Here is a 24,782-nt window from a genome sequence, read left to right on the forward strand (position 1 = left end):
TGCCATCCAACCATCTCATCCTCTGTTGTCCCCTTCTCCTCCTGCCTTCAATCTTTTCCAGCATCACAGTCTTTTCCAATGATTAAGTTCTTTGCATCAGGTGGCCAATGTATTGGAGCTTCAGCTTCAGCATCAGTCCTTCCAATGAATATTTAGGACTGATTTCCTTTAGGATTAACTGGTTTGATCTCCTTGCAGTCCAAGGGACTGTCAAGAGTCTTCTCCAATACCACAGTTCAAAAGTATCAATTCTTTGGCACTCAGCTTTCTTTATGGTCCATATCTCACATCCATACATAATTACTGGAAAAACCATAGCTTTGACTAGACAGACCTTTGTTGGCAAAGTAATGTCTCTGCTTTTTAATATGCTGTCTAGGTTGGTCATAGCTTTTCTTCCAAGGAGTAAGTGTCTTTTAATTTCATGACTGCAATCACCATCTGCAGTGATTTTGGAGCCCAGAAAAATAGAGTCAGCCACCGTTTCCACTGTTTCCCCATCTATTGCCAGGAAGTGATAGGACCAGATGCCATGATCTTCATTTTTTGAATGTTGCATTTTAAGCCAACTTTTTCACTCTCTTCTTTCCCTTTCATCAAGAATCTCTTTAGCTCCTCTTTACTTTTTACCATAAGGGTGGTGTCATCTGCATATCTGAGGTTATTGATATTTCTCCTGGCAATCCTGATTCCAGCTTGTGTATCATCCAGTCTGGCATTTCACATGATGTGCTCATAACAATGGGCAGTAACTCATTTCTCCCAAATCCTTAGACTTAGGAAACCGCTAATTAACTATCTCTGTATTGTGTGATGGTTTAATCTCTCAGTTGAGTCCGACTCTTTGCTACCCCATGGACGGTAGCCCATCAAGCTCCTCTGTCCATGGGATTTCCCAGGCGAGAATACTGGAATGGGTTACCATGCCCTACTCCAGGGGATCTTCCTAACTCAGGGATCAAAACTGGGTCTCCTGTATTGAAGGCAGATTGTCTTTTGAAACTAGCCCCTTTCACTTGGCATAGCAGTTTCACTGTTAATCCATGTTGTAATAGATATCAGTACTTCATTCCTTTTATGGTTAAGTAATATTTATAGCTATAAATTTCTCCCTAAGCATTGCTTTAACTGCATGCAACAAAGCTTTGGCATGTTATGTTGAAATTTTCATTCATTTCAATGTATTTTCTGTTTTCTTTGTGATTCTTATTTGACCTATTGATTACTTAGAAGTGTATTGCTTAATTTTTACATATTTTGAATGTCTCTAATTAATTAGCATTCTCAAATTTGATAATATATCCTTGCTTAAATTTTTATTTCTAAATTTCCGAGAAGTTTTATAAGAGACTCTGAGATGAGGCAATTCTATGGGAGTTCAGTGCTTAAGACTCTGTGCTTCCATGAGTTGTGGGTTCAAGCCCTGGTCAGAGAACTATGACCACACATGTGTGAACTAAATTAAATACTCAAAGCTTATAAGATGGGTTAGCCATCAAACTGCTTCCCCAAAGTATCTTTCATTTTCATGGAGGTGGTGGTAATGAATGAAAGCAAGATGAACTCACTGGCATTCCTTAGAAGCTGAGGCCATAACTTAATCATATTTGCATTTCATGCCCATCTGATTTCCCAGGCAACTCAGTGGGTAAAGAATCTGCCCACAGCACAGGAGACACAGGAAACGCAGGTTTGATCCCTGGGTTGGGAAGATCCTCTGGAGGAGGGCATGACAACCCACTTTAGTACTCTTTCCTGGGAAATCCTAAGGACAGAGGAGCCTGGCGGGCTACATCTGTGAGGTCGCAAAGAGTCAGACATGACTGAAGCGACCGAGCATACCCCTACACCCGTGACTAAGGGAAGTCTTTTTCTTTCCTATTATATCACCCTGTTTCTTTTGTAGCATTTTTCACTATCTGATTGTTTTCTCATTTATTTATTGGTCTCTGCTTAAAGTCAATTTTCCCTCACCAGAATGGAAGCCAAATGAAAGAAGGGATCTTGTTGTCTTATTCACAAAAGAATGTATTCTGAATGTTATCCAGTGCCTTCCGGACCGTAGGCATTCAGTCAAAAGCAAATAAATGAACAGAGAATGAGTGAGTACCTAGAAGACCATGTAGAAAAGGTGCATTCATTAAATCTTCTTCAACAAATTTGGAAGGATCATCTTCTGATCACTGGGAGGAAAAGTGCCTTCTCTCTAAACAGTTCTTACCAGTAATGGAGTTTATGGTAATCTCTGATGGTGAAACCTTCCCGCTCACTAAACAGAACCACAACAGAACTGTAGCTACTAGTCATAGCCTTTGTCCTGTGGGAAAATGCTCAGGAGTTTATATAACCATCTTAGTTACAGAGAAATGTGGTCCACTAAGCAGCTCCTGCACGAGGTTTGGCACAGTAGAGGAAATAAAGTGACTGTGATAATAGAATAGTATGCATCCAAAAGCACAATACCCGGGTTACTCATGGTAATAGGACATTTTGCTCTACTATCACTTTGAAGCCAGATTAATTCTAGTTTCACTTTACTTGAAACTCTCTGACCTGACGGCTCCACACTGACCACAGAAAAGACCAGAATACGAGTCCTTTCAGACTCTGGCCGTGGCCCTCTCTCCTGCATCTGGTTTTTCTCTCACACTAACCACAGCCCGGCTGAAGCCGACAGCATCCGGTTTCCTGAATAAGCAAGGCTGCTTCTCCCCTCAGTGCTTCTCTCAGCCTGCTCTCTCCCCTCCTGGTCCGCTCAGTGCTCTGGGCTTGTTGGTTAAGGCTCTGTGAAACCTTTCCTTGTACCCTCCTCCAGGAGAGAGGCCCAATGTCTCCTTCAAGTTGAGCTTTCTACCCTCACTTGGAGGACTTCAAACAGGACCTAGTCCACGGCTACTGTTAGAACTACATTTCCCACCACTCTGCCCATTGTTGACTCCAGGCTCACCGGCCTCCTTACAGTTCTTTACCACTTCCACTGACATTTCCCAGGAGTGCGAGAATTTCTCCCAGGTGTTTCCATGGTGTGTCCTCAACTTTATTCAACTCTGCTCCAGCATCACCCCCTAAGAGAGGTAGTCTTTGAGCATTCTAACCAAAGAAATTTCTCCTTTTCATTTTCTTAACAGAATTACCTCGCTCTCTGGCCCCTCTATCTTACTTTTTCCTCTTTGTAGTACTGATATAACATTATGTGATTAGTAATGTTATCTGTCTTCCCTTCCAGAATGTAAGCTCTCTGAGGATGGGTCTGAGTTTTGTTTACTGCTGTGCATATTTGTGAATGAATGAATGACACCTGAAAATTATATGGTTGGTTGAAGACGTCTGTCTTCCCCACACTTGATAGGAGGTGGTTATAACCTATTCCTCCTAGTCTACTCAGTGCCCCTTCCTGGCACAAAATAACTTAATATTCCTTGTACAACTGAATGATGTCAAATATAAATTACCTGTAACAGTGGTTCTCAACAAAGGGACTCTGAATCCATGTAAAGATGGATGAAGAATACATAAACTGAAGAATACAGGTAAGTATTTCCACAATTCCTTTATCTGAAACTCTTGGTGCCAGATGTGTTTCAAAATTCAGAATGCTTCCCTACCTAATTAACACCCTTAGTAGGGTCTGGGGCAGTACCTTGTAATCAAACACATTAATTTCTTTGCAATGTGTAGAAACCTCCAAAGTGTCATAAATAATGCTCAAGTCAACTTTTTCTGTGAAATGAATTATCAAGATAAATTTTAAGAGTTTGGGATTTCAGAATTGTGGGTGTGGGGCTGTAGATGTACACTAGCATATGGAGACCTGTATAGTATTTTCATGCTAAAATGGGTTCCCCACATTCCAGGTTAGAAATCACCGATTTAACCCGTTCGTTTAAAAAAACATCTGTTTTTCTTTTTTTCAGCACAGCTAGCATTAATGAACTAGATACTGTGTATCAACCCCTGTGCTACGCTTTTTAAGTATACAGGTAAAAACTACTATTTGCCTCATTTTATAAGTGAGAAACAGCTTCCCAAGTGGTGCTGGTGGTAAAGAATCTGCCTGCTAATGCAGGAAACAGAGACGCAGGTTCGATCCATGAGTTGGGAAGATGTTGTGGAGGAGGGCATGGCAACCCACTTCAGTATTCTTGCCTGGAGAATCCCATGGACAGAGGAGCCTGGTGGGTTATGGTCCACAGGGTCACAAAGAGTCGGACACGACTGAAGCGACTTAGCACTCATATGCACACATATGAATGAGAAAGCGGATTTAAAGAGAGGGTTAACTACTTGCCCACACAGCTCATCAGTGGATAGGCTGGATTCAAACAGAAGCTGCCTCACAACCAGATGCCCTGCTGTGGACCTTCTGGTCACCCTGACTTCATGGAGTTCAAGATAAGCATACTTCAGTTCAATTGCTCAGTCGTGTCCGACTCTTTGCAACCCCATGAATCACAGCGTGCCAGGCCTCCCTGTCCATCATCAACTCCCGGAGTTCACTCAAACTCATGTCCATCGAGTCGGTGATGCCATCCAACCATCTCATCCTCTGTTGTCCCCTTCTCCTCCTGCCCCCAATCCCTCTCAGCATAAGGGTCTTTTCCAATGAGTCAGCTCTTCGCATGAGGTGGCCAAGTATTGGAGTTTCAGCTTTAGCATTCTTAGTCTTGCCAAATTTCTTCATGATGTTGAGCCAAAGTGTCTGTTATTCAAGTGAATGTAAAAAAATTCCTCTGGGTACTACTCCCTCATTGTTTAAAAAAAAAAAAAAAGGCTGGCTATAAGTAGCCAACATATAACTGATATTTGTATAATGGAGTAATTTATTTCCTCAGCTAAACCAATGTTATATATATTTGTAATGTGAGATCAAGTGATTCCAGATAATTTAAAAATTATGTAGTTGCACTAACATGCCTTGATTTCTTTTGAAGAACCAGGATCCAAGGGGTACTATGCCCTGACGGATAAGAGCAGGAATGGAAGACAGCAATCTGAAACAGGTACTGTCACAGACGATATGTGGGTTTTCACACTTACCTTTTTCAAAAAACCTCTTAGTTTCTGGAATTTTTTTTAAGCCAGGTGGAAGTTGATCAAATGTTTTTGTGATGACCAAATTTTGCAACTCTTTCAGAATTATCAAATATAGTAGTGATCTTTTGGGAATAAGGAGTCAGTTGTGTAAGAACAATAAAGCTACATTAAAAAAATAAATCCTTGCATAGGGCTACACTACAGCTTTAACTGAAGACAGTGTTTTGGACCTTACCAAGCTTATGTGAAAGCTTCAAATTATGAAATGTAGAGTAGCTGAAGTATAACACAAAGTCATTTTATGATATAAAAGCAGATAATATGGACATGAAGGTTAAGACATGAAAATGACGTATACACTAAAACAAATCACAACAGAAACAGGCTTTATTTCAACCAGACAAGAGTATACTTTCATTGACATCAACTTCTTCAAGACTTGAAGACATGGAAATTAAAGATGGTGCCCAGAAGGCAAAGAAGGAAAGTTTCATCATGGAACAATGATACTGCCCTTCAAAAATCCCTTTCGACAATATGCTCAATTCAAAAGATTAATTAGTTCTAAATCATTAGATCTCATGTATTTCAATATTTGTACAAAGCTCTCATTTTAAAGTTACCCATCGGTCCCAATGATATCTTTCAAACAGAAAAAAAATATATAGATCAGTATCATAATTTTTTTTTAATTTTAGAAAGTGGGATTGAAATACAGTTTTCAGTCTAAAATATATTAAATTAAAAAGTTTGTTATTATTTAAGAGGCATTGTTACAAAGCTTCTAGGTACATACATGTACAAAACACAGATATTACTACATGACACCTCAACCCATGACTTCTCCTAAACATCCCAGTGTGAACATTCATCTCCTGGGAGACTTTCCCTGTAAATTCCAGCATCTTGCACAGGATTTGCTGCCACTCACATGCTCTGCATGGACGAGGACATTTAATCAGAGAACATTTCAATGTAATATTATAACCAAACATAAAAGAAATTCAATGCAACACTTTATGTTCATAAGGGTGATGACAAAATTGCATATATTAATAATTTTCAACTTTTGCCAGACTCACTAAATTCATGAACACTTCTTCAGAGTTTTCTCTTCAAGGGCACTTTTGAGAGCTTTAGATCTCGTGCTTAACTTTGTGTTGAGTTGGTCAGCACCTTGATTAATATGAACAAGGACATTAAAGAACGAATGTGTTGCGGGGGTGGGGGGAGGGGAGTCATCCGAGGACAGAAACGGGGAAGGATTCTCTTTTTCCATAAGACAGTCAAACAGAAAAAACAAGACCAAAAAAAGGTAAACAAACAAATAGTGTTCACAGTAAAACATGCCAGATTTGTAGTTTCATTTGAAACCAACAGCAAATCATGAAACGTCATGAAAAATATGTCAAGGTAAAATCTTCTAGAGTCATTACTAAATGAAATTAAAAATTATCACACTGATCAGTAAACCCCAGAAGAAAAATAACCAGCACTTACATTTCAGGTCCTTCTTTAAACATCATTCAATTTTTCAAAGTCAATGCATAAAATTGGTAGGTTTGGCCACGCTGCACAAATGTTTTTCTTTTTTTAAAAATACAGTATACAGAAAAAACTCTTGTATTCCCCACTTTGAATCATAAGCTCAAAACCCAAGAGTAAAAGATCAGCAAGAAGGATTTTAAACTATGTACAAATCCAGCAGGTTCATCTGCCATAATGGCTTGGCTTCCATCCCAGTGGCTCTCACCCTCTCCAGCAGCAGAGCTTGCGTCCCTGTCCTCACAGAGGGCTGCTTCGTGTCTATGGCTCATCTCTATTGGTCAGCAGGCATTTTGAACAGTTCCAACAGTGCCCCGACAGCTCCAAAGTAACCCTACAACAATGGGAAAACTTCTGTATGATTATCTCTGAACCTTGGCCCAATACCTGCTCTTTTTCATAATTTGAGGAATGCTGCCCATTAATGCTGTGTGTGCGTGCATACTCAGTCATTCATTCATGTCTGGCTCTTTGAGACCCTATGGACCGTAGCCCGCCAGGCTCCTCTGTCCATAGCATTCTCCAGGAAAAAATACTGGAGTGGGTTGCCATGCCCTCCTCCAGGGCACCTTCCTGACCCAGGGATGGAACCCACAGCTCTTTGTCTCTGCATTGGCAGGCGGGTTCTTTACCACTAGTACCACCTAGGAAGCTGTAGATAATGAGAAATTTAAAACCTGAACTCTGGTATGAAACATGATAGAATAATAATAATAAATGCACTGCGTATCTATTTGCTTATATACATTAAATAAATTAATGGATGTAAAGTGCTTAGAAAAATCTCTAGCACCACAGTATACACTACTACCTTGCTGTTGAGTATTTTTAGGATGTTTCGGATTATAATTATTGCATTTTAATCCTTGTCATGGCAAAATTCACGTTATTACCCCCACTCCACAGATGAGAAATGGAAGGTAATAATGTAAATTACCCCTTCAGGGTCACATGCCTTGTCCCAGGGCTCAATCGCAAAATCTATCTGACTCCGAAGTTGTAATGTCTCACGGGAAGGAACTCTAAGCTTCTCTCATCTGTAAAATGAAAGAACCTGAAAACCAGAAATTTTTAGAGAAGTTGGTTTCCAAAAGGCAGGAGATGCCTCTTCTCTGGCATTTGCCTGGCTCCATGGTTACTTCCTGAAGAAATGGGTGGCAGATGTCAGAATACTACTCAGCAGGGATCTCTGCCTCCACCGCCAACTGCTAACATTTATTGGGCTTGCTATAAGGGCTTGCAATAAGCTAGAAATTGTTCTAAGAACTTTACATGAATTTCTTCACTTAATTTTCACAATAACTTTATGAGACAAATACTATTGTCACTTCATTTACAAAAGCTAAAACAGAATGGAGAAGTAGTCCTTGACTAAGGTCTCCAAGTCAGTGAGAGCCTGTGTTCTCAACTGCTCTGCTAGACTATTTCTTTAAGGTTCCAAGATACATGCGTGTGCATGCTCACTCAGGTCCGACTCTTTGCAACCCTATGGACTGTAGCCCACCAGGCTCCTCTTTCAAGAATACTGAAGTGGGTTGCCATTTCCTCCTCCAGGGAATCTTCCTGACCCAGGGATCAAACCAGCATCTTCTGTGTCTCCTGCATTGGTAGGCAGATTCTTTTACAACCGAGCCACCTGGGGAGTCCACTTCTCTTAGGAGATGCTCACTCATCTAAGTGAAATGAATGAGACTGAGTGAGGACTCCAGGCAGGGCAGGAAAGCCACCTTACCAGCCCTCCCGAAAGTTCTCTCTCCATACCTTCCTCCAGAAAGACCTGCCTAACTGAGAGTGAACCCAAGGAGGTAGAGAATTTTCTGAGAAGTACCTATAAGGAGATACAAAAATGCTCTATTTTCACTGGCCATAGAGACTGAGTTTAACACTTAGTAACAAACCATAGCTATCATCCAGAGGCCTAAGACTGTATGAAGGATATGACTTTATTGCCAGAGAAGTGGGTTTCCCCAAAACATTGGGTCTTACTCCCTATCTTACCATCAACTAACTACCTGAGTGCCCCTGTAGATGGCTTTTAATCCCTGATGGCATCCAGCATTTGTATTCTTAGTCCAAGAGGATCATAACTTAGGGTTGTCAGATAAAACAGATAAATGCTAGATAAAATAACTGTGTCCTATGTTTTTGATTGCTAAATATAGTAACACTAGGGTTTCCCAAGTGGCTCAGTGGTAAAGAATCCACCTGCAATGCAGGAACCGCAGAAGATGCAGGTTCAGTCCCTGGGTCAGGAAGGTCCCCTGGAGAAGGGCATGGCAACCCACTCCAGTATTCTTTCTTGGAGAATCCCATGAACAGAGGAACCTGATGGGCTACAGTCCACAGGGTCGCAAAGAGTCGGACACAACTGAAGCGACTTAGCACAGATATCCAGAAGAGTGTTTTTCTTTTTCATTGTATTTTTTTAAACAAAACTTTACAAGGAAAATCGATTAACTAAGTAGAGAGAAAGGGAGATGCTCTGGTTGGGGGAAGGAAAGTGAAAATTCTTTTTTTGTGTGTGTGTAATAAAGTTTTATTAAAGTATAAAGGAGATAAAGAAAGCTTCTGACATAGGCATCAGAAGGGGGCAGAAAGAGTAGCCCCTTGCTAGTCTTCAGCTGGATGTTATATAGCCACTGCTGCTGCTGCTGCCGCTGCTTCAGTCGTGTCCGACTCTGTGCGACCCCACAGACGACAGCCCACCAGGCTCCCCTGTCCCTGGGATTCTCCAGGCAAGAACACTGGAGTGGGTTGCCATTTCCTTCTCCAGGAAAGTGAAAATTCTGACTCCCCATCCTCCCCACAAAAAAATTATCATCATTTCTTAGCCTGCATAAAACCACAAAAACAAAAACTTTCTTTAGTATTCATGTCTATCATTGGCCTTTCACTCTTTGGTATTTAACTTCCTATTGTTTTATATGCTTTAATCAAACTGAACATAGGTTTAGAGAGCCCTAAAAAACTTACAAATGCATCAGCAACTTTTCAAATAAATAATTCAATTTGGAAATGAGAAAAATGCCACAATATTACAATGGAAATTTATGACACTTCCTGTTCTTCCTGCCGCATTCTATCCAAGGCACTGGGTGCCTGCTAATGATAAAGAGCTGCTTTCTACAGCATTGGTTTTAGTTTCTTCCATTTTAAAGTTAATGAATCTAGTTTTGGCTGTGCTGGGTTTTCGCTGCCCTGCGGGCTTTCCTCTTGTGGTGAGCCGGGGCTACGCTCCAGCTGCAGCGCTCAGGCTTCTCGCTGCAGCGGCTTCTCCCATTGAGCATGGCAAACACGCTTCAGTAGTTGTGGCACACCGGCTCAACAGGTGCAGCTTGTGGGCCCGAGAGCGCTGGCTCAGGGCTCCACGGCGAGTGGGGTCTTCCCAGACAGGGATTGAACCTGTGTTTCCTGCGCAGGTAGGCGAATTCTTCACCACTGAGCCACAAGGGAAACCCTACAGTGTCGATTTTAAAGGAGGATAGAGAAGGTGGGAAGAAAAGAGAGCCCCCCTACTCACTCTTAGAAACCTCCAATTTCTATTAGTGTAGAAACTGGATATAAGGGACTCTGAATTAATCAGAGCTCTCTACTTCTGTAAACAGGCTGCCTAATGTCTAGCACACTAGCCTCTCAAGGCTACCAGGTTACTAAGAGTAGTCTGAACACTTCTGTTCTCATCGACTGAGTTATTTGCCAAGGGTCAGTTGTGTTTATCCTCAAATTTGTTTATGACGATTTCATTGTTAATGTAATAATCTAAATGTAATTATGTACCACCAAAACCAATAAAAAGAGTACAAGATGAATGGTCACCTCTATGAAAATCCAGTTCAATTCTTTAAAAAGATGAAAAAAAGCTAGTTAATAATAGTGAAAGTTGTTAGGAGAGTAAGTGTTGAAAGTTCTCATTACAAGCAAAAAATCTTTGTAATAATGTGTGGTGGTGGATGATAACTAAACTTATGCTATTAATCATAACCCATTTTATAATATATACATATAATGAATCGTTATTCTGTACCTTAAACTTACACAGTGTTATGTGCTAACTCTATCTCAATATTGAAAAAAAATGCAACGAAGATTGAAAAAGGTAGTCACAACTGTTGCCCTCTATTTAGGTAGATTGTACATATGAAAGATTGGGATAATTTAGAATGATTTTGCAACCAAATTACTTCATAAGTATCTGTAATTTCTTGATCTACTTTAAAGAAACAAGCCAAAAATCAAAAAGGTACATAACACTGTGGATTATGGAAAAAAAGACAATTACAAAGCTCCCATCAACAGAACCCATGCTCAAAATGAGGTCTTGGACCTACCTACCTCAAAAAATTGGTGAGCAAATGAACATTTATACATTTTATATTAAAACAGAATATTGAAAATAGGGAGGTATTTTCCTAGGATCACTCATTTCTTAACTTTAAAAAAAATTAACCATCTACTAGTCTTGATTGTCGGAGAAGGCAATGGCACCCCACTCCAGTACTCTTGCCTGGAAAATCCCATGGACAGAGGAGCCTGGTGGGCTGTAGTCCAAGGGGTGGCTAAGAGTCGGGCATGACTGAGCAACTTCACTTTCACTTTTCACTTTCATGCATTGGAGAAGGAAATTGGCAACCCACTCCAGTATTCTTGCCTGGAGAATCCCAGGGACAGAGGAGCCTAGGGGGCTGCCGTCTTGGGGTCGCACAGATTCGGATACGACTGAAGTGACTTAGCAGCAGCAGCAGTCTTGATTGTTGGATAAGAGAGCTTCCATTTTATATACTGTTCTTCCTTATCTTTTGCATAAATACAAACTAAGGAACCTGCTCACATGTTAGACAACCCAAAAATGTCCACAGAGGACAGTTAAGTCCATGTGAACTCAACTTACCTCGTGTTCCAAAAACAGAGCTTTTAGCTGTCCTTTGGACCAAAAATCCATGGCGTATGCTAGCAGCTTCATGGAGACCATATTGATTCTGAGAAAATTCCCAACAAACACAACCCTATCAATATTCTGGGAAAAGAAAAAACGAAAGAGAAACAGTGAACCATGGCATAAAAATAGCATTTAACAGACCCAGTGCTTTGTATATCACTGTGCTCCAGGACCTTGCAGAGTGAATGTGTTGTTGTTAAGCAGAATTCTTTCAGGATTTCCAAGATGAAGCCAAACCAACCTCATAGTTCATTCCACAATTTGCATGGGTGAGGCACAGACTGATATTGGGCTTGTTTACAGGTATCATGTTAGGTTGCCTTGGGTCTAATATAAAATTCACCTCCCAACATTTCATCTAAATTGCTTGTGCATTCCTTCAATCCCCCAAACTTCCAACTCTAAAATATCATCAACTTATAAATTATTTTTTAAATAAATTTAATCTATTTTTAAAAAAAGTTTTTGGTGCTGCGATGGCAGTACCAAATCCCAACCACTAGGCTATCAGAGAACGCGCAACCAATTCATAAATTAAATGGTTATGGTATGAGTTATTCATCTAACAAGTCTGGTCAGGTTGCTCTGTTGCAAACACTGGGAATACAAAAAAGAAATGACACCCAGTTTCGCCCTTTAGGATATATGATGAAATATCCTGTTTGATCAATATGTGGGTTACAATAAGATAATGAAAAATGCATTTATATTTTTGTTGTCACGGATATAGATTTGCATTCTGAACACACGCCTCACACTGAACTCAGCCTGTCTGCCACACAGACGCTGCTCACCATCACTTACTCACAGAGCCGGTTGCTATGGTCACTCACATAAAAGGCAACAGAGTCTTGGGATCTGGCATTATTTTCTGTTCAGTTTATCAAGAGCAACCAGAGTGTGGGAACATCACTTTCTGACTGCGGCAGATTTCAACAATACATGTTAACAAATCTATTTACCACAGTGAACATTTTCCCTGGGTAGGGGTATGGGAGGTAATTTTAATGTTTCCACAAATAAGAACTGTAGCCACAAACTGCCCAGGTAGGACTTGCTCAAACTTTCAGTCCTGCATTGCTCTGGCAGGAAGCCAGAAGAAAGGGAAATGGCATTAGAATGTGATAGGTACACCCACTTCAAATAAATTCCAGGTGGGTCAAAGATATAAAGGTTAAAAAAAAAAAAAGAGACAAAGAAAACATGGAAGAATTCTTTTTAAAAATGTGGAAGTAGAAAAGGTATAACACTCAGACTCCATTAAAGAAAAGTCTGACATTTAATTTAAAAATCAAATATTTATTCAGTATGTTTATCCTATAATGCAGATAGTATAGAGTCAAAACAAAACAGAAAAGCTAAAAACAATGGCTACCTCTAGAGAGGCTAAAATTCAGGGATGGGATGGCAGTGGTGACTCATTTCCATGTATACTGTACTTGTGGTGTCTTCAGAGCTCTGTGTTATGTGTTTGTACTCTCTATTCCAAAAAAAAAAAGAATACAAACTTTAAAAGTGGGTAGAGAACTATTTGATAGCATTCCAATAATCACAGAACAATATTTTAGAGTCAGTAAACGTGGTATCCCTCCATGAAATGGCTAGAATCAAAGATCCTCCAATCAGTGATTCCAGGGAGCAAAGCAATGGCTGGCAGGACGTTGGCTACCAGAACCCTGGCCCCAAGTGATCCGTGAGTCCTCTCATTCATTCAACACCACAGAAACATTCAAAAGGGTTATGCCAACTTTTAATAGTATGTACCATGGCGACGCTATACTCCAACAATAAATGGTATTGACACTGAAATAAAAGTGAAAAATAAAAGCAGTTACTCTGTTCGTAAAGTGATTATGATACCTGTAAAAAGATTCGCTGGCTCACTGCAGCTCTCTGGAAAGTAGGGGAAACAGCACCTATTGCTCTATTGGATGGGAGACATTCCACCCAAGTGACCTTTGAGAGTTTATGGGCACAGCCAACTATACACGTACTAGTCCTAGGGCTTGTTTGGCTTCTTAGGAAAACCTTCCTCAAAGGTTAATGTCAAAAAATAAATTCTCTGTTAAAGTGAATCCCATGACCATGGTGGACTTTGAAAAGGCATGTCTCTGGAATACATACTTTCATCTGAATACCACCCTCATTTAAACTCCAATCGAAATGGGGCTTACAAAAAGCATGACACTGATCCCTAGGCCAGTGACAAATTCTGTTCAATACTATAAAAGGAGTGTGTCTCTTTCATAACCCTAGAGTTCAAAGGCAGGGCTGCCACCCACCTGTCATAAAGGCTGCCTCCTACCCTGTTAAATATTCCACTGTTCAACTAGAAGGGGCTGGAGAGGGTTTCTGCAGCTACCTGTAGACTTCTAACTCTTGATCTGAGTGGTGGCTATACAGGTGTGTGTGTGCACACATGCACGTGTATCTGACAGTTTGTCAGCTGTACCCTTGTGATTTGAGCCCTCTTCTGTATGTCTGTCACATTTCTATGAAAATTCATATTTTGAAAACTCTATTACTGATGCTCCAGTGCTAAGTTGCTTTAGTTGTATCTGACTCTTTGTGACCCCATGGACTGTAGCCCACCAGGCTCCTCTGTCCGTGGGATTCTCCAGGCAAGAATATTGGCACGCAGGGTCTTTACCATCAGTGCCACCTGGGAAGCCCCACTACTGATGCTACAGTGATTCTTTAATACTTTTACTATGACTTATTCCACATCCTAATGCCTCTTTCTTGTCTTCCTAATACAACTCGGTGAGAACTATTCTACTTGATGCATCTTGTATTTCAGAAAAGGTTTCTATTCTTCTCAAAGTAATTTGCAATGTTTTAAAACACGTTACCAAAGCTTTGTCAGTCACCAACTCTGCCCTTTCTTGTGCCTGGGACTCTGGCTGGCCTCAGCTGTAGCAAGCTCTCTGTGCTTTGATAGCCCTGTACAATGCTGCTTGAACTCCATGCCACAAGGCAACACTGTAAAGAAGCTGAAAGCAGAGAGAATATCGAATATTGCAAGTGGAATGTTTTACCTGCAACTGTTTACAAGGATGCATGAGATTTCCCTCACAGTTCAATCAGTGTGTGTCCATGAGGTTGGAGAGGTTATAGTATGGACTGTCATTTTTACTGTTACCCCGGTTAGATGGTTTTATTTGTCATCACCCAGTGCCTCCTTAAAAATAAAACACATACTCCTCTCCCTCCCCCAACACACATCCCTCATGTTCTGTAAGGTATGATTATGAGAAACAGCAGGTTTTCCAAGGATCTGTCATGTTGTGAGGGTCAACAGTTACTGCACTGCCAAAAATGATGTTTATGAATGACAGATGGTTGTCCCGAGGTTAAGGCCTTACCTCATTCAGTGCACACATCCGAGCAATGGAGCCAATGTTGTTGGTGATGGTGACGAGGGTGGCTCGGGCGAGGTCTTCCTTGCTGATGGAATCTCGCTTTTCCTTACTCATCATGTTGCCAAAGCTATGTTGGAAATATTAGCGAGTGTTCAAAATCATCCTCAGGCAGGCCCCATGTTTCCACCAAAGTAGCGGAGAGTTTTATGAATAACTCTGATCAAGCTCAAATGACCTGATTTAGCTATCATGGTTTACAAGCTGACAGGATTACCGTATGGATGATTGGCCGCCCTTTTAATAGGGGCAAAGTAGCATGGCTATTAATGGGGAAAAAAAATTTTTTTTTAATGCCTCTAGATATCTGAATGGAACAGGGGAAACTGTTGCAGTTTTCCAGAACCTTCTTTCAAAGCTGCCTTATTTTAAGCACAGGTATCCAAAGCTAAACATCTCAGTGCTTCATCAAGGGCAGGAGATCAAGTCTGAGCTCCAATACCATAGATCCTTGCACCACGCTGGTAGGTTGACATTAAAAAAAAAACACAAAAAACTAAATGAACAGCCAGGGTGGAGAGACTGCCTTGCGTTTAATCACTAGTGCTCCTAGCTACTTAGTCTCTACCTTGATGCTACCGCAGATCCTTGAAGGCCAAATCGTTCATAGTCTCCTCCGTAAATGTCCTTCACCAGCTTATCAACATTGGTGCTGTCGCCTTTAGCTGCCATTTCCAGAGCTTCTTCAAAGGTCTCACAACCAGTCAGCAAGCAACAAAGGCCTAGGAATGTTCCACCTCCAAGACTGAAGGAACAATAAGGTTTATTTTTTAAGTTTTACTGGAAGACTTTGCCCATCCAAGTCCCCAACTACATCAAGATCACTAATACGGGTGAATAAAAACAGAAGAAAACTAAGGGGCACTTGAATTAAAGTGCTGGGTGAAAAAGAGCTTTTAGGGTAGATCGGATTGAAAAAAAAAAAAAAAAGAGGGCAGAGACTAAAAGAAACATCAAGGAAAACTTGCCCTGAAGTTTAAGGACAAAACCCAGAGAAAGACTCTCACTGATTTCCGTTGTGAGACCTTCAACCAGCCGCTGACCTAAGTGCTTCATGCAATTGTCCCGCCTAGAAAATGGGGCCAAATCATGAGCTGCTGCTGCTGCTGCTGCTGCTAAGTCGCTTTAGTCGTGTCCGACTCTGTGCGACCCCGTAGACGGCAGCCCACCAGGCTCTGCTGTCCCTGGGATTCTCCAGGCAAGAACACTGGAGTGGGTTGCCATTTCCTTCTCCAATCTGGGTGGTGTGAAAGCGGCAAATAACCAGAGAAATGATTGCTATTAAAAAAAAAATATGTAGCTAAATACAAATATTTAGAAACTGTGTATACATGCAGCATAGTTCAAATCTAGAGAGACAGACTCTATGAGAACAAAACTGAACAGGGACTCTGCCAGGAATAGCCAGTCCCAAAGCTGTATCTTTCCTCTGGCCTTGCTTCTCCAGCAGAAGTAATGTCATTGAAGGTTCTCAGAAATTTCAAAAAGGAAACAATTGATGGATCTCATATTTGATTTTTTTTCTAGTAAACTTTGGAAAAGATTATTAGTATTTTACTTACCATCCGATAGTCAAAAAATAGTAACAGAGATCTTAAAACGGTCTCAGTGCTTGAACCATGTTTTAAAAGCTTTTTTTTTTTTTTTTGTGGGGGCAGGGGTGCAGGGAATTCCTCTACAACAGTCTTTTGAGACAAAATTCGAAACCAATCATGATAGTTGAGAGGGAACTCAATTGTATATTAATATCAAAGTTATTTGAGGGGAAGAAAAGCAGATTCAGAATAAAACTGTCAGCAGTGAGCGCCTGGCAGAGAAGAGCACTGATATGGCCATGAATGGGCCTTACTCTCTGTTTACGAAGAGTAAATGCCTATCAGTTTGTTCTGAAATTCCAAGAACTGCCAGCCCTGGGGATTCCACATGTGTTTGGATACTGGCTTTTAAGAGAAAATTCAAATTGAGATCGAGGTTATTTTCAAAACTTAAATCTAAAAAAAAAAAGAAAACTTAGGGTAAACTATATTTATTGTCAAAAAGTTGTTACCAAAAAGGTAGCAGATTATAGACACACAGTTCTTTAGAATTTACATCTAAGGTATAACTGTAGTATTTCTTAAATAGTGATTCTTACAAAAATACATACTTGATTGAAATGATGTGTCTTCGTAGCAAATTAGGTAGTTAGGCACCAGTCACAGCTATCCAAACTGCAGGTGCAGTACCATGAGGACAAAAGGAGCTCCACGGGCATTACCAGCTTGACAACTCAGTAGCAGCAGAAATTTTGGATTTCCTCTAAGAAAGTTTGTGCTTATTTACATTTAACATGGTGCATCATGAGATGTTGTTAGTTTTTTGTCTGCCTCACATAGCTAGCATGGTTTAATGGGAACACTTTTGGGCTTGTGTGACGTGAATTTGTCTTGTTTTCTCTTTGTAAGTGTGTGTATATGTGTGTGTGTGTGTGAATGTTTATATATATATATATATATATATATATATATATATATATATATATATAAAGCTTAGCTCCCATTTCTAGTTTCTACCTTTCATCCACACTAATATCCTGTCTTTGAAATCAGGTATTTGTATTCCTCAAGGTGTTCAGCAACTGACTCCAAACATATAAGCACTTAAAGGCACTGGCTGACTTAGAAAGAAGGCAACTCATCTGATGTGTTGGTATGAGTGAAAAGGGACAAGGGTTTTGTATGACTGGAAAATGACAGGTGACTGACAAAGAATCGGTGCTGAATGGGGAAAGCAAGCATGCGCTGGCACAGCTGGGACACTGCAGGTGGGAGGGAAGAATGTACAGTCGCAGAAGAGCACTTTATTAACATCCTCAACCTGCCCCCCCGTTATCCAGTCTAGTGATTCTCTCGCTCATCACCAGATGCATGTTTGTTTCAGCAGACACACAGCAAAATCCTCAGCAAATCAGAGACCAAAACATCATTCTTTTTTTTAAAAAACCCAACAAACGTGTAGTGAGGAATTTCAGGAAGAAACTAAAAGAATCCAATTACATGAATGCTCATGCCCTTAAAATAGATTCCAAAAGAATGAAATAAGCTGCACTGGTCATTTCACTGAAGCTTGAAAAGTCTTTACATTCCTCTTTTCATAGATTACACATTCTAACAATATAAGCTGTTAAGTTCTGCTTTTTTTTTTTTCATTGACTGCTATAATTGGAGTTGTGTCAACAGAAATGAAATGTTGCTATGAATCTAGGATGCAGTAAAACTATACATCTGTGATCTCTGGAATTACTATTATAAAAGGATTATGACTTGCTGAAGGCTCAGATTATGGTTAGCATTTTTTAGGAATAAAATTTTTTAATCAAGGTATATATATATATATTTTTAAACATAATATCATTGTGCAATTAATAGACTGCAGTATAGTGTAAACACAACTTTTAAATGCACTGGGAAACCAAAAGATTTATGTGATCCACTTTATTGTGATACTGGCTTTATTGCAGCAGTCTGGAACTGATCCTGCAATTTCTATGAGGTATGCCTGCAGTTTATAGATAAGTGGTTTTGTAACTTGGATCAAAAACAAACCAAAAAACCTTTGGCAGAATAACTGGTTGGACAAAGAAGACCTGGGGTCCAGAGACTTGATATTTTGTTCCCCTCCCCAGCCTGTGGCAGCCTTGGAAAGGGCTCTCTCGTAACCTTCAGTCTCCTGCAATACCTTTCCAAAACTACTGGCTAAAAGGAGCTTGTCAGAAAGCTTGGGCATCCAAACAGTATTCGCTGATTGCAAAGCACTGGTCATTAACCAGCATTTACCAGTCACTGGAATTTATAGACATTACTGCACATATACCAGATACCAACATCACAGTTTGGCTCATTATTCAAAGACAACCAGATCCTTGGAACCTCCAAGGTTGAGAGCATGTACCTGTGATATAAATCGTGACTTTGTTTAGTGTTAATCAACAAAACTATAAATATCTCTAATTGTGGACAACGGTTAGCTTGTCGTTACCTTGGGACTAGCTGTACCAATTCGATGGCCCCTTTCGGGAGGAAGCCTGTAGTTGAAGATTATACCTTTCTCAGGAGATCACTCTCTTCAGGTAAACCCAGCCTAGCCAAAATATTTACTTGTCTCTGATACTTCTGACAGGCCTAATGAGGCTATGGGGCCTCATTAGTTGTGATTCTTCAGCTTAGTGCTGTATTCTTAGTAAGAAAGTGTGTTGCCTGGAGGCAGTTTACACACACACAAAGCAGGATCAGTCAGGATGTGTGTACCAGGGTTTCCTTATACCACTAACTGTTAACATTTGGGACTTGACACGTTCTTGCTGTAGGGAGCTATTGTAGGATAGTTAGCAACACCCTTGGTCACTAGATGCCAGTATCACTGAATCTCCAGTTGTGAAAATCAAAAAACAGTATCTTCAAAAATTGTCAAACCTCCCTCCCCTGAGGGGCTCAATCTTCCCTTCCCCAGTGGTGAACCACTGATTTATGCAGACAAGTCATGTTAATACAGGAGAAAAGCAGTGCTCGCCTCCTTATGCGTGAGTAGGATTACAGAATGTCAGTACTGGAGAGGCAGGTACAAATTAAGAAACAACTCACTTTGTGGCACAAACAAGGATACTGAGGCTCAGGGGAGTTACATGATATCTTTGTCTATCAAAAACAACACTTTCAACATCATGTCTCAAAGCACATGTCACACAGTGCTAGCTCCTTAAACCGTTTCTCCAAAAATGGGTTCTTGTGGTCCAATAAGAAACTTCATTCTAATCCTCTTACAAGTAAAGAAAACCCTTGTAATTTTGTTTACACTATGATCTCTCAAAGACTTCTGACCCTGTATCTTTGCTCCGTGTTGAATCCCCATTAACTGGAAGCTGAGCCCACGTGCCCATAGGGTGTGTATACACAAAGAAACACTCACTCCACCCCACTGCCATCACAGGGCTGTTAGCCTATCCACTGTACTTCCAAATTCCCTGTGAGGTGTGCTGACTATTCCAGTTTGCAGCGGGAGCATTTATCTGAGGGTAAAAAGCACTGTAAACAGTCTGGCTCACTGATTGGAATGACATTATTTCAAGCAATTCTTCCTGTGCTAGGCACCAAGGTAGTTCCAAAGGAAGGGTTTCTCTGCAGCCCTCTGACCATCACAAACATCCTTCCACCTGGCTTCTGGGTTGTGTGACCCTTTTCCTGCACCTGACCAGTTTCCCACCAGAGCAAGAGCTGTGTTTTATTCACCTTTCTATCAATCACCCTGTATAACACATCCAATAAATCCTTTCTGATTGGTTGGGGAGGTAAGATCTTTCTTTTAAAAATGTATTCAATATAAGTAACCTTTTCAGAAACTGGTCTTTAAGGAAGAGGCCGGGGTTTAATAAGCACAGACAGGTTCTCCTAGTGGAAACCGCATTTACCTGGTCCCTGTAACTCTTTTATAGTTGTCCTTGGAGTACACGGCTAGGATGCTGACACCTGAGCCCATGTTCACCAGCAACATAGGGTACGGGTTATCCAGGCAGTACGGCTTTTTCTGACACAATTCGGGATTTGTGGGATTTTCAAAGTAGTAACATTCCGGCTTGCCGTTGAAGCCAATGGAGTCGACGTAAAGCAGGCCCTGAATCAGACAGTCCAGTTCGTCCAGTTTGTGGAGCTGCAGGTCAGCAATCTGAAAGAGAACAAGCCCGTGGGAGGGAGACTGTCACCACCTCAGGGGATGTCCTGGGCGCTTTTCTTTGGTCTTAATGTGTCATGAATGTGAAAGGCGTGGAAACATTCTTCTAGCACCGCATTGGGAAATCTTGTGGAGACTCAGTCATTCCAGTGGAAAACCAGCCACTAGCATGTGGGGTGGGTTAAATGCTTGCCCCTAAGATATACCCATATCTTAGTTTTCAGAACCTGCGACTGTAACCTTATTTGGAAACAAGGTCTTTGCATATGTAATTAAATTAAGGATCCTGAGATGAAGAGAGCATCCTGGGTTAGCTGGGTAGCCCTAAGTCCATGGACAACTTCCTGATAAGACACAGGGAAGACTGGATGGATGCAGGGGAGAAGGCCACATGAAGACAGAAGGCAGAGACTACAGGGCTGCATGGCAGGCCAGGAATGCCAGCAGCCACCAGACGCCAGAAGAGGCAAAACATGGGTTCTGCCCAAGAGTCTCTGAAGCAAGTGTGATCCTAGCAACACCCTGATTTCATCTTTCTGGCCTCCAGAACTGTGAATGAATACATTTCTGTGGCTTTAAGCCGCTAGAAGGGTGGTAATTTGTTATATCAGCCACAGGAAACTAACCCAGCATACCACGGGGTGAAGAGAGTGAGAATGTTCTGGAAGCAGAAAGACTTTTACACTTCCTTGAAAAGATACACAGTCTTGAGGGAGGCACGTGAGCCTGGGGGCTGGGGACAATCTCCTTTGAGCCCAAATAGCCCAGCTCTCCTTTTCCTAGGCGCCAGGCTTTGGAGTTAGAGGGGCCTGACTTTGAATGCTAGCTCTAACACTTAGCTAATTGAGGGATGTGGGGCTAGTTCCTTAACTTCTCAAGCCTCAGTTTCCTCCTCTGTAAAATGGGGATGATACCCACAGCATAGTGTTGTGAAGGCTACATGATAATAACATATAAAATGCTGGGATGTCTCCGGTGGTCCAGTGGCTAACACTCTGCCCTCTCTGTGCATGGGGGCCCAGGTTTGATCCCTGGTCAGGGAACTACATCCCAAATGCTGCAACTAAGAGTTCAAATGCCATAAATAAAGGTCCCATGTGCTGCAACTAAGGCCCGGAGCAGCCAAACAAATAAATATCTTAAAAAATAAAATAAAACAAAATGCTTACACATGGCTTGGCAAGTACAAAGGACCTGAAAAATAGTGACTCTTTTACTAATAGCTTAGGTAGTCCCAGAGTGTCCTTTCATGCTCCTGAGAAAAAAACCTCCTTTTCTTCTAGGTACTGGGGGGAAAAAGACAAGGGGAATGAGTTAACTGAGGGCTAGCCTTAGCAGGCAATGGGTACTTTGCATCCTCAAAAGTTTATTCATGGTCCTCAAGAGTGATATTACTGCTGGTCCAGAAAAAAAAGAAAACAATCTAATATTCACCAACACGAAACTGAATCAACAATGGAAGATAATTTATAGGGTCTAATTTAAATGTTTAAAAATCCCTTTAAGAAAATAATAACTAGTATTTATTGTTTACTACATGCCCAACCCTTATACTAGATCATTGAGTTCTCACAAAAATCCTATGAAGAGGTATCATTATCTTAATGCTATGTTTGAGGCTCATATACCTGAAGGAACTTTCCCTAAGTGGCACAACTGGCAAATGGCTTGCTGTTCTTCTCCTGTCTTCATTCATAATGAGTTCTGCTTCTGGGATCTGGAAACCACCTACACGAGTTCTATACTTAAGATATATTGCCCACAAAGCATCATCTTCATTCTGAAAGTTAATAGCTAGAAGGAAATTTTGGACTTTTTGTCATCTCACTGTCACAGACAACAAAATCTACTGAAGCTTTATCTGCAGAGCAGAATTAGAATAGGTTGCTAGCAAGATGGTGGACGTTTTCTTGATATACAGGAAAAAACATTCTAAATAACACATGATGATAAAAAGCAAATTTATCAAGTGATCCTGAACATTTCATTTTCCACCAAGTGAAATTCTGGGTGAGATGCATATCATGATTCATGTGTTCGGGGGTAATACTAGAGGTGTAAGACCATCTGGCTGGGCGCCGAAGAACTGATGCTTCTGAACTGCGGTGTTGGAGAAGACTCCTGAGGGTCCCTTGGACTGCAAGGAGATCCAACCAGTCCATGCTGAAGGAGATCAACCCTGGGGTTTCTTTGCGAGGAATGATTGCTAAAGCTGAAACTCCAGTACTTTGGCCACCTCATGAGAAGAGTTGACTCACTGGAAAAAACTCTGATGCTGGGAGGGATTGGGGGCAGGAGGAGAAGGGGACGACCGAGGATGAGATGGCTGGATGGCATCACGGACTCGATGGACGTGAGTCTGAGTGAACTCCGGGAGATGGTGATGAACAGGGAGGCCTGGCGTGCTGCGATTCATGGGGTCGCAAAGAGTCGGACACGACTGAGCGACTGAACTGAACTGAAGACCATCTGGAGATCTAAACGCTATAGTGATACATAGCTGTGTAAACCCTGTCTTCTCTTCCTCCCAGACTCCTCAGCTCTATCCACATCTTCCATCGCACTCACAGCAAGGGTCATGTTCTGGCTTGCTTTTTGGTTCACTGGGTGCCCCTGTGCACCATGCTCAAAGGCCTGTCCGTTATAATGGCTTAATAAACATTTCTTAAATAGAACAGGGAAAGTTGTCCCCTCTTAAATCACCCCACACTGAAAAGTAGCGATTTCATCAGCCAGTCTTGGGGCCATAGGTTAACCTGCTTAAAAATTAATCAGAGGTCCATCAACAATATTGAAAGCCATGCCCAGAACTAACACCACAAATGTGAACAAAGTGTGTCCAGGAGATGTCCTGAAACTGCTCAGGAAAAAGAAAAACCTGTTAAGGCATATAAAGCATGTGACTTTGCTCTGAAAGGAAAGATCTCAACTTCCCCTCAAAATCACTTTCAAATAATGTGTTATCTGCAAACAGACATCTCTTCTATAGCATTTTACTGAGGGATGGGTATTTGTTTTTATTTATTTTTTCATTGGAGTATAATTGCTTTACAATGTTGTGTTGGTTTCTGCTGTACAACAACGTGAATCACCTATATTGCATTCCCTTTCTCTTCAGCCTCCTTCCTCCATCCCTCCCACCCCTCTAGGTTGGCACAGAGCACTGAGCTGAGCTCCTGCACTGCGGAGCTGCCTGCCACTAGCTGGCTCTTCTGTGCGTGGCAGTGTATTTACGTCAGTGCTGCTCTCCCAGTTGGTGCCACCCTCTCCTTCCTCCCCACAAGTCCATTCTCTACGTCTTCTTCACTATTCCTGCCCTGCAAATAGGTTCATCAGTATGATGGATATTTCTGAAGCCTGAGGTCAGGCACCCCCCACTGAGAAACAGAAATATTAGTCACTTTCATTGAGACCTATGGAGACCTCCCTCGAAGGTCTTTCTCATCCACGAAATACGACAGGCTCCCAAGTGTAAGCCATGAGTCAAATCATTACTTGGACAGCATGTTCAGATCACAGCTACAGAGAAACGCTCTTTTTTGGCACTTAGTCTTCTTTATACTGGGGGTAAACAAAAACAAATGCTGCAGGAGCCAGTAACGGAGTAAAGTCCCTTGACTAAACAAGGGACTTGACTTCTGTTCAAGTAATGGAAGGATGGGGATTGTGGCACACAAGGCAATCCACATGTGTTTAAAATTCACTGCAGCCCACGTGATAATGGGGGCTCAATGTTGCCAAATGATCAGATTTCTCAAGAGTCAGAAATCTAGATTTTTACGTGAAACTTCCAATTTTTAAATGCTGGAAGCTAGTTTAAATTAAATATATATCTATACGTAGAAGGGCACCATAACAGCTGTGAGCTACATCTGACTTCCCACTAATAGGCTGTAAATTCCTATGAATTTGATACGTATTCTTAATGGTGATCTCTATAATGGGTCTTAGATGATGGTAGATCTGAAATATCAGATGCAGCGAATATGCAGATGAAGCTTCAGCTAAAGTGAACATAACCTTGTCACCAAGGTGTGTTGGTAAATGTTTAACAATTAGCTTTCTGGGAGCAAAAGCCCTGGTTTATAGCATCTACCAATTTCAGTTGTATCATCACTCCCACCATGGCCATCTTCAAGCTGCCA

At 41.2% G+C, this 24,782-nt stretch overlaps 1 protein-coding gene across 1 annotated transcript in view; it reads right to left on the bottom strand.

The window, feature by feature from the left end:
• Positions 1-5,410: 5,410 nt before the first annotated feature.
• The window catches only part of LOC128071132 (pantothenate kinase 1), a 53,059-nt gene continuing 33,687 nt past the window's right edge, over positions 5,411-24,782 (bottom strand). The window contains exons 3-7 of the mRNA XM_052664098.1: positions 20,378-20,631; positions 15,503-15,679; positions 14,881-15,004; positions 11,468-11,593; positions 5,411-6,913 (exon numbers count right to left, since the gene is read on the bottom strand). Of these exons, the coding sequence (XP_052520058.1) occupies positions 6,854-6,913; positions 11,468-11,593; positions 14,881-15,004; positions 15,503-15,679; positions 20,378-20,631 (741 nt within the window). The 3' untranslated portion in view covers positions 5,411-6,853. The remainder of the gene's footprint in view (positions 6,914-11,467; positions 11,594-14,880; positions 15,005-15,502; positions 15,680-20,377; positions 20,632-24,782) is intronic.

Source organism: Budorcas taxicolor, unplaced genomic scaffold, assembly GCF_023091745.1.
Source record: "Budorcas taxicolor isolate Tak-1 unplaced genomic scaffold, Takin1.1 scaffold172, whole genome shotgun sequence".
NCBI classification, from domain to species: Eukaryota; Metazoa; Chordata; class Mammalia; order Artiodactyla; family Bovidae; genus Budorcas; species Budorcas taxicolor.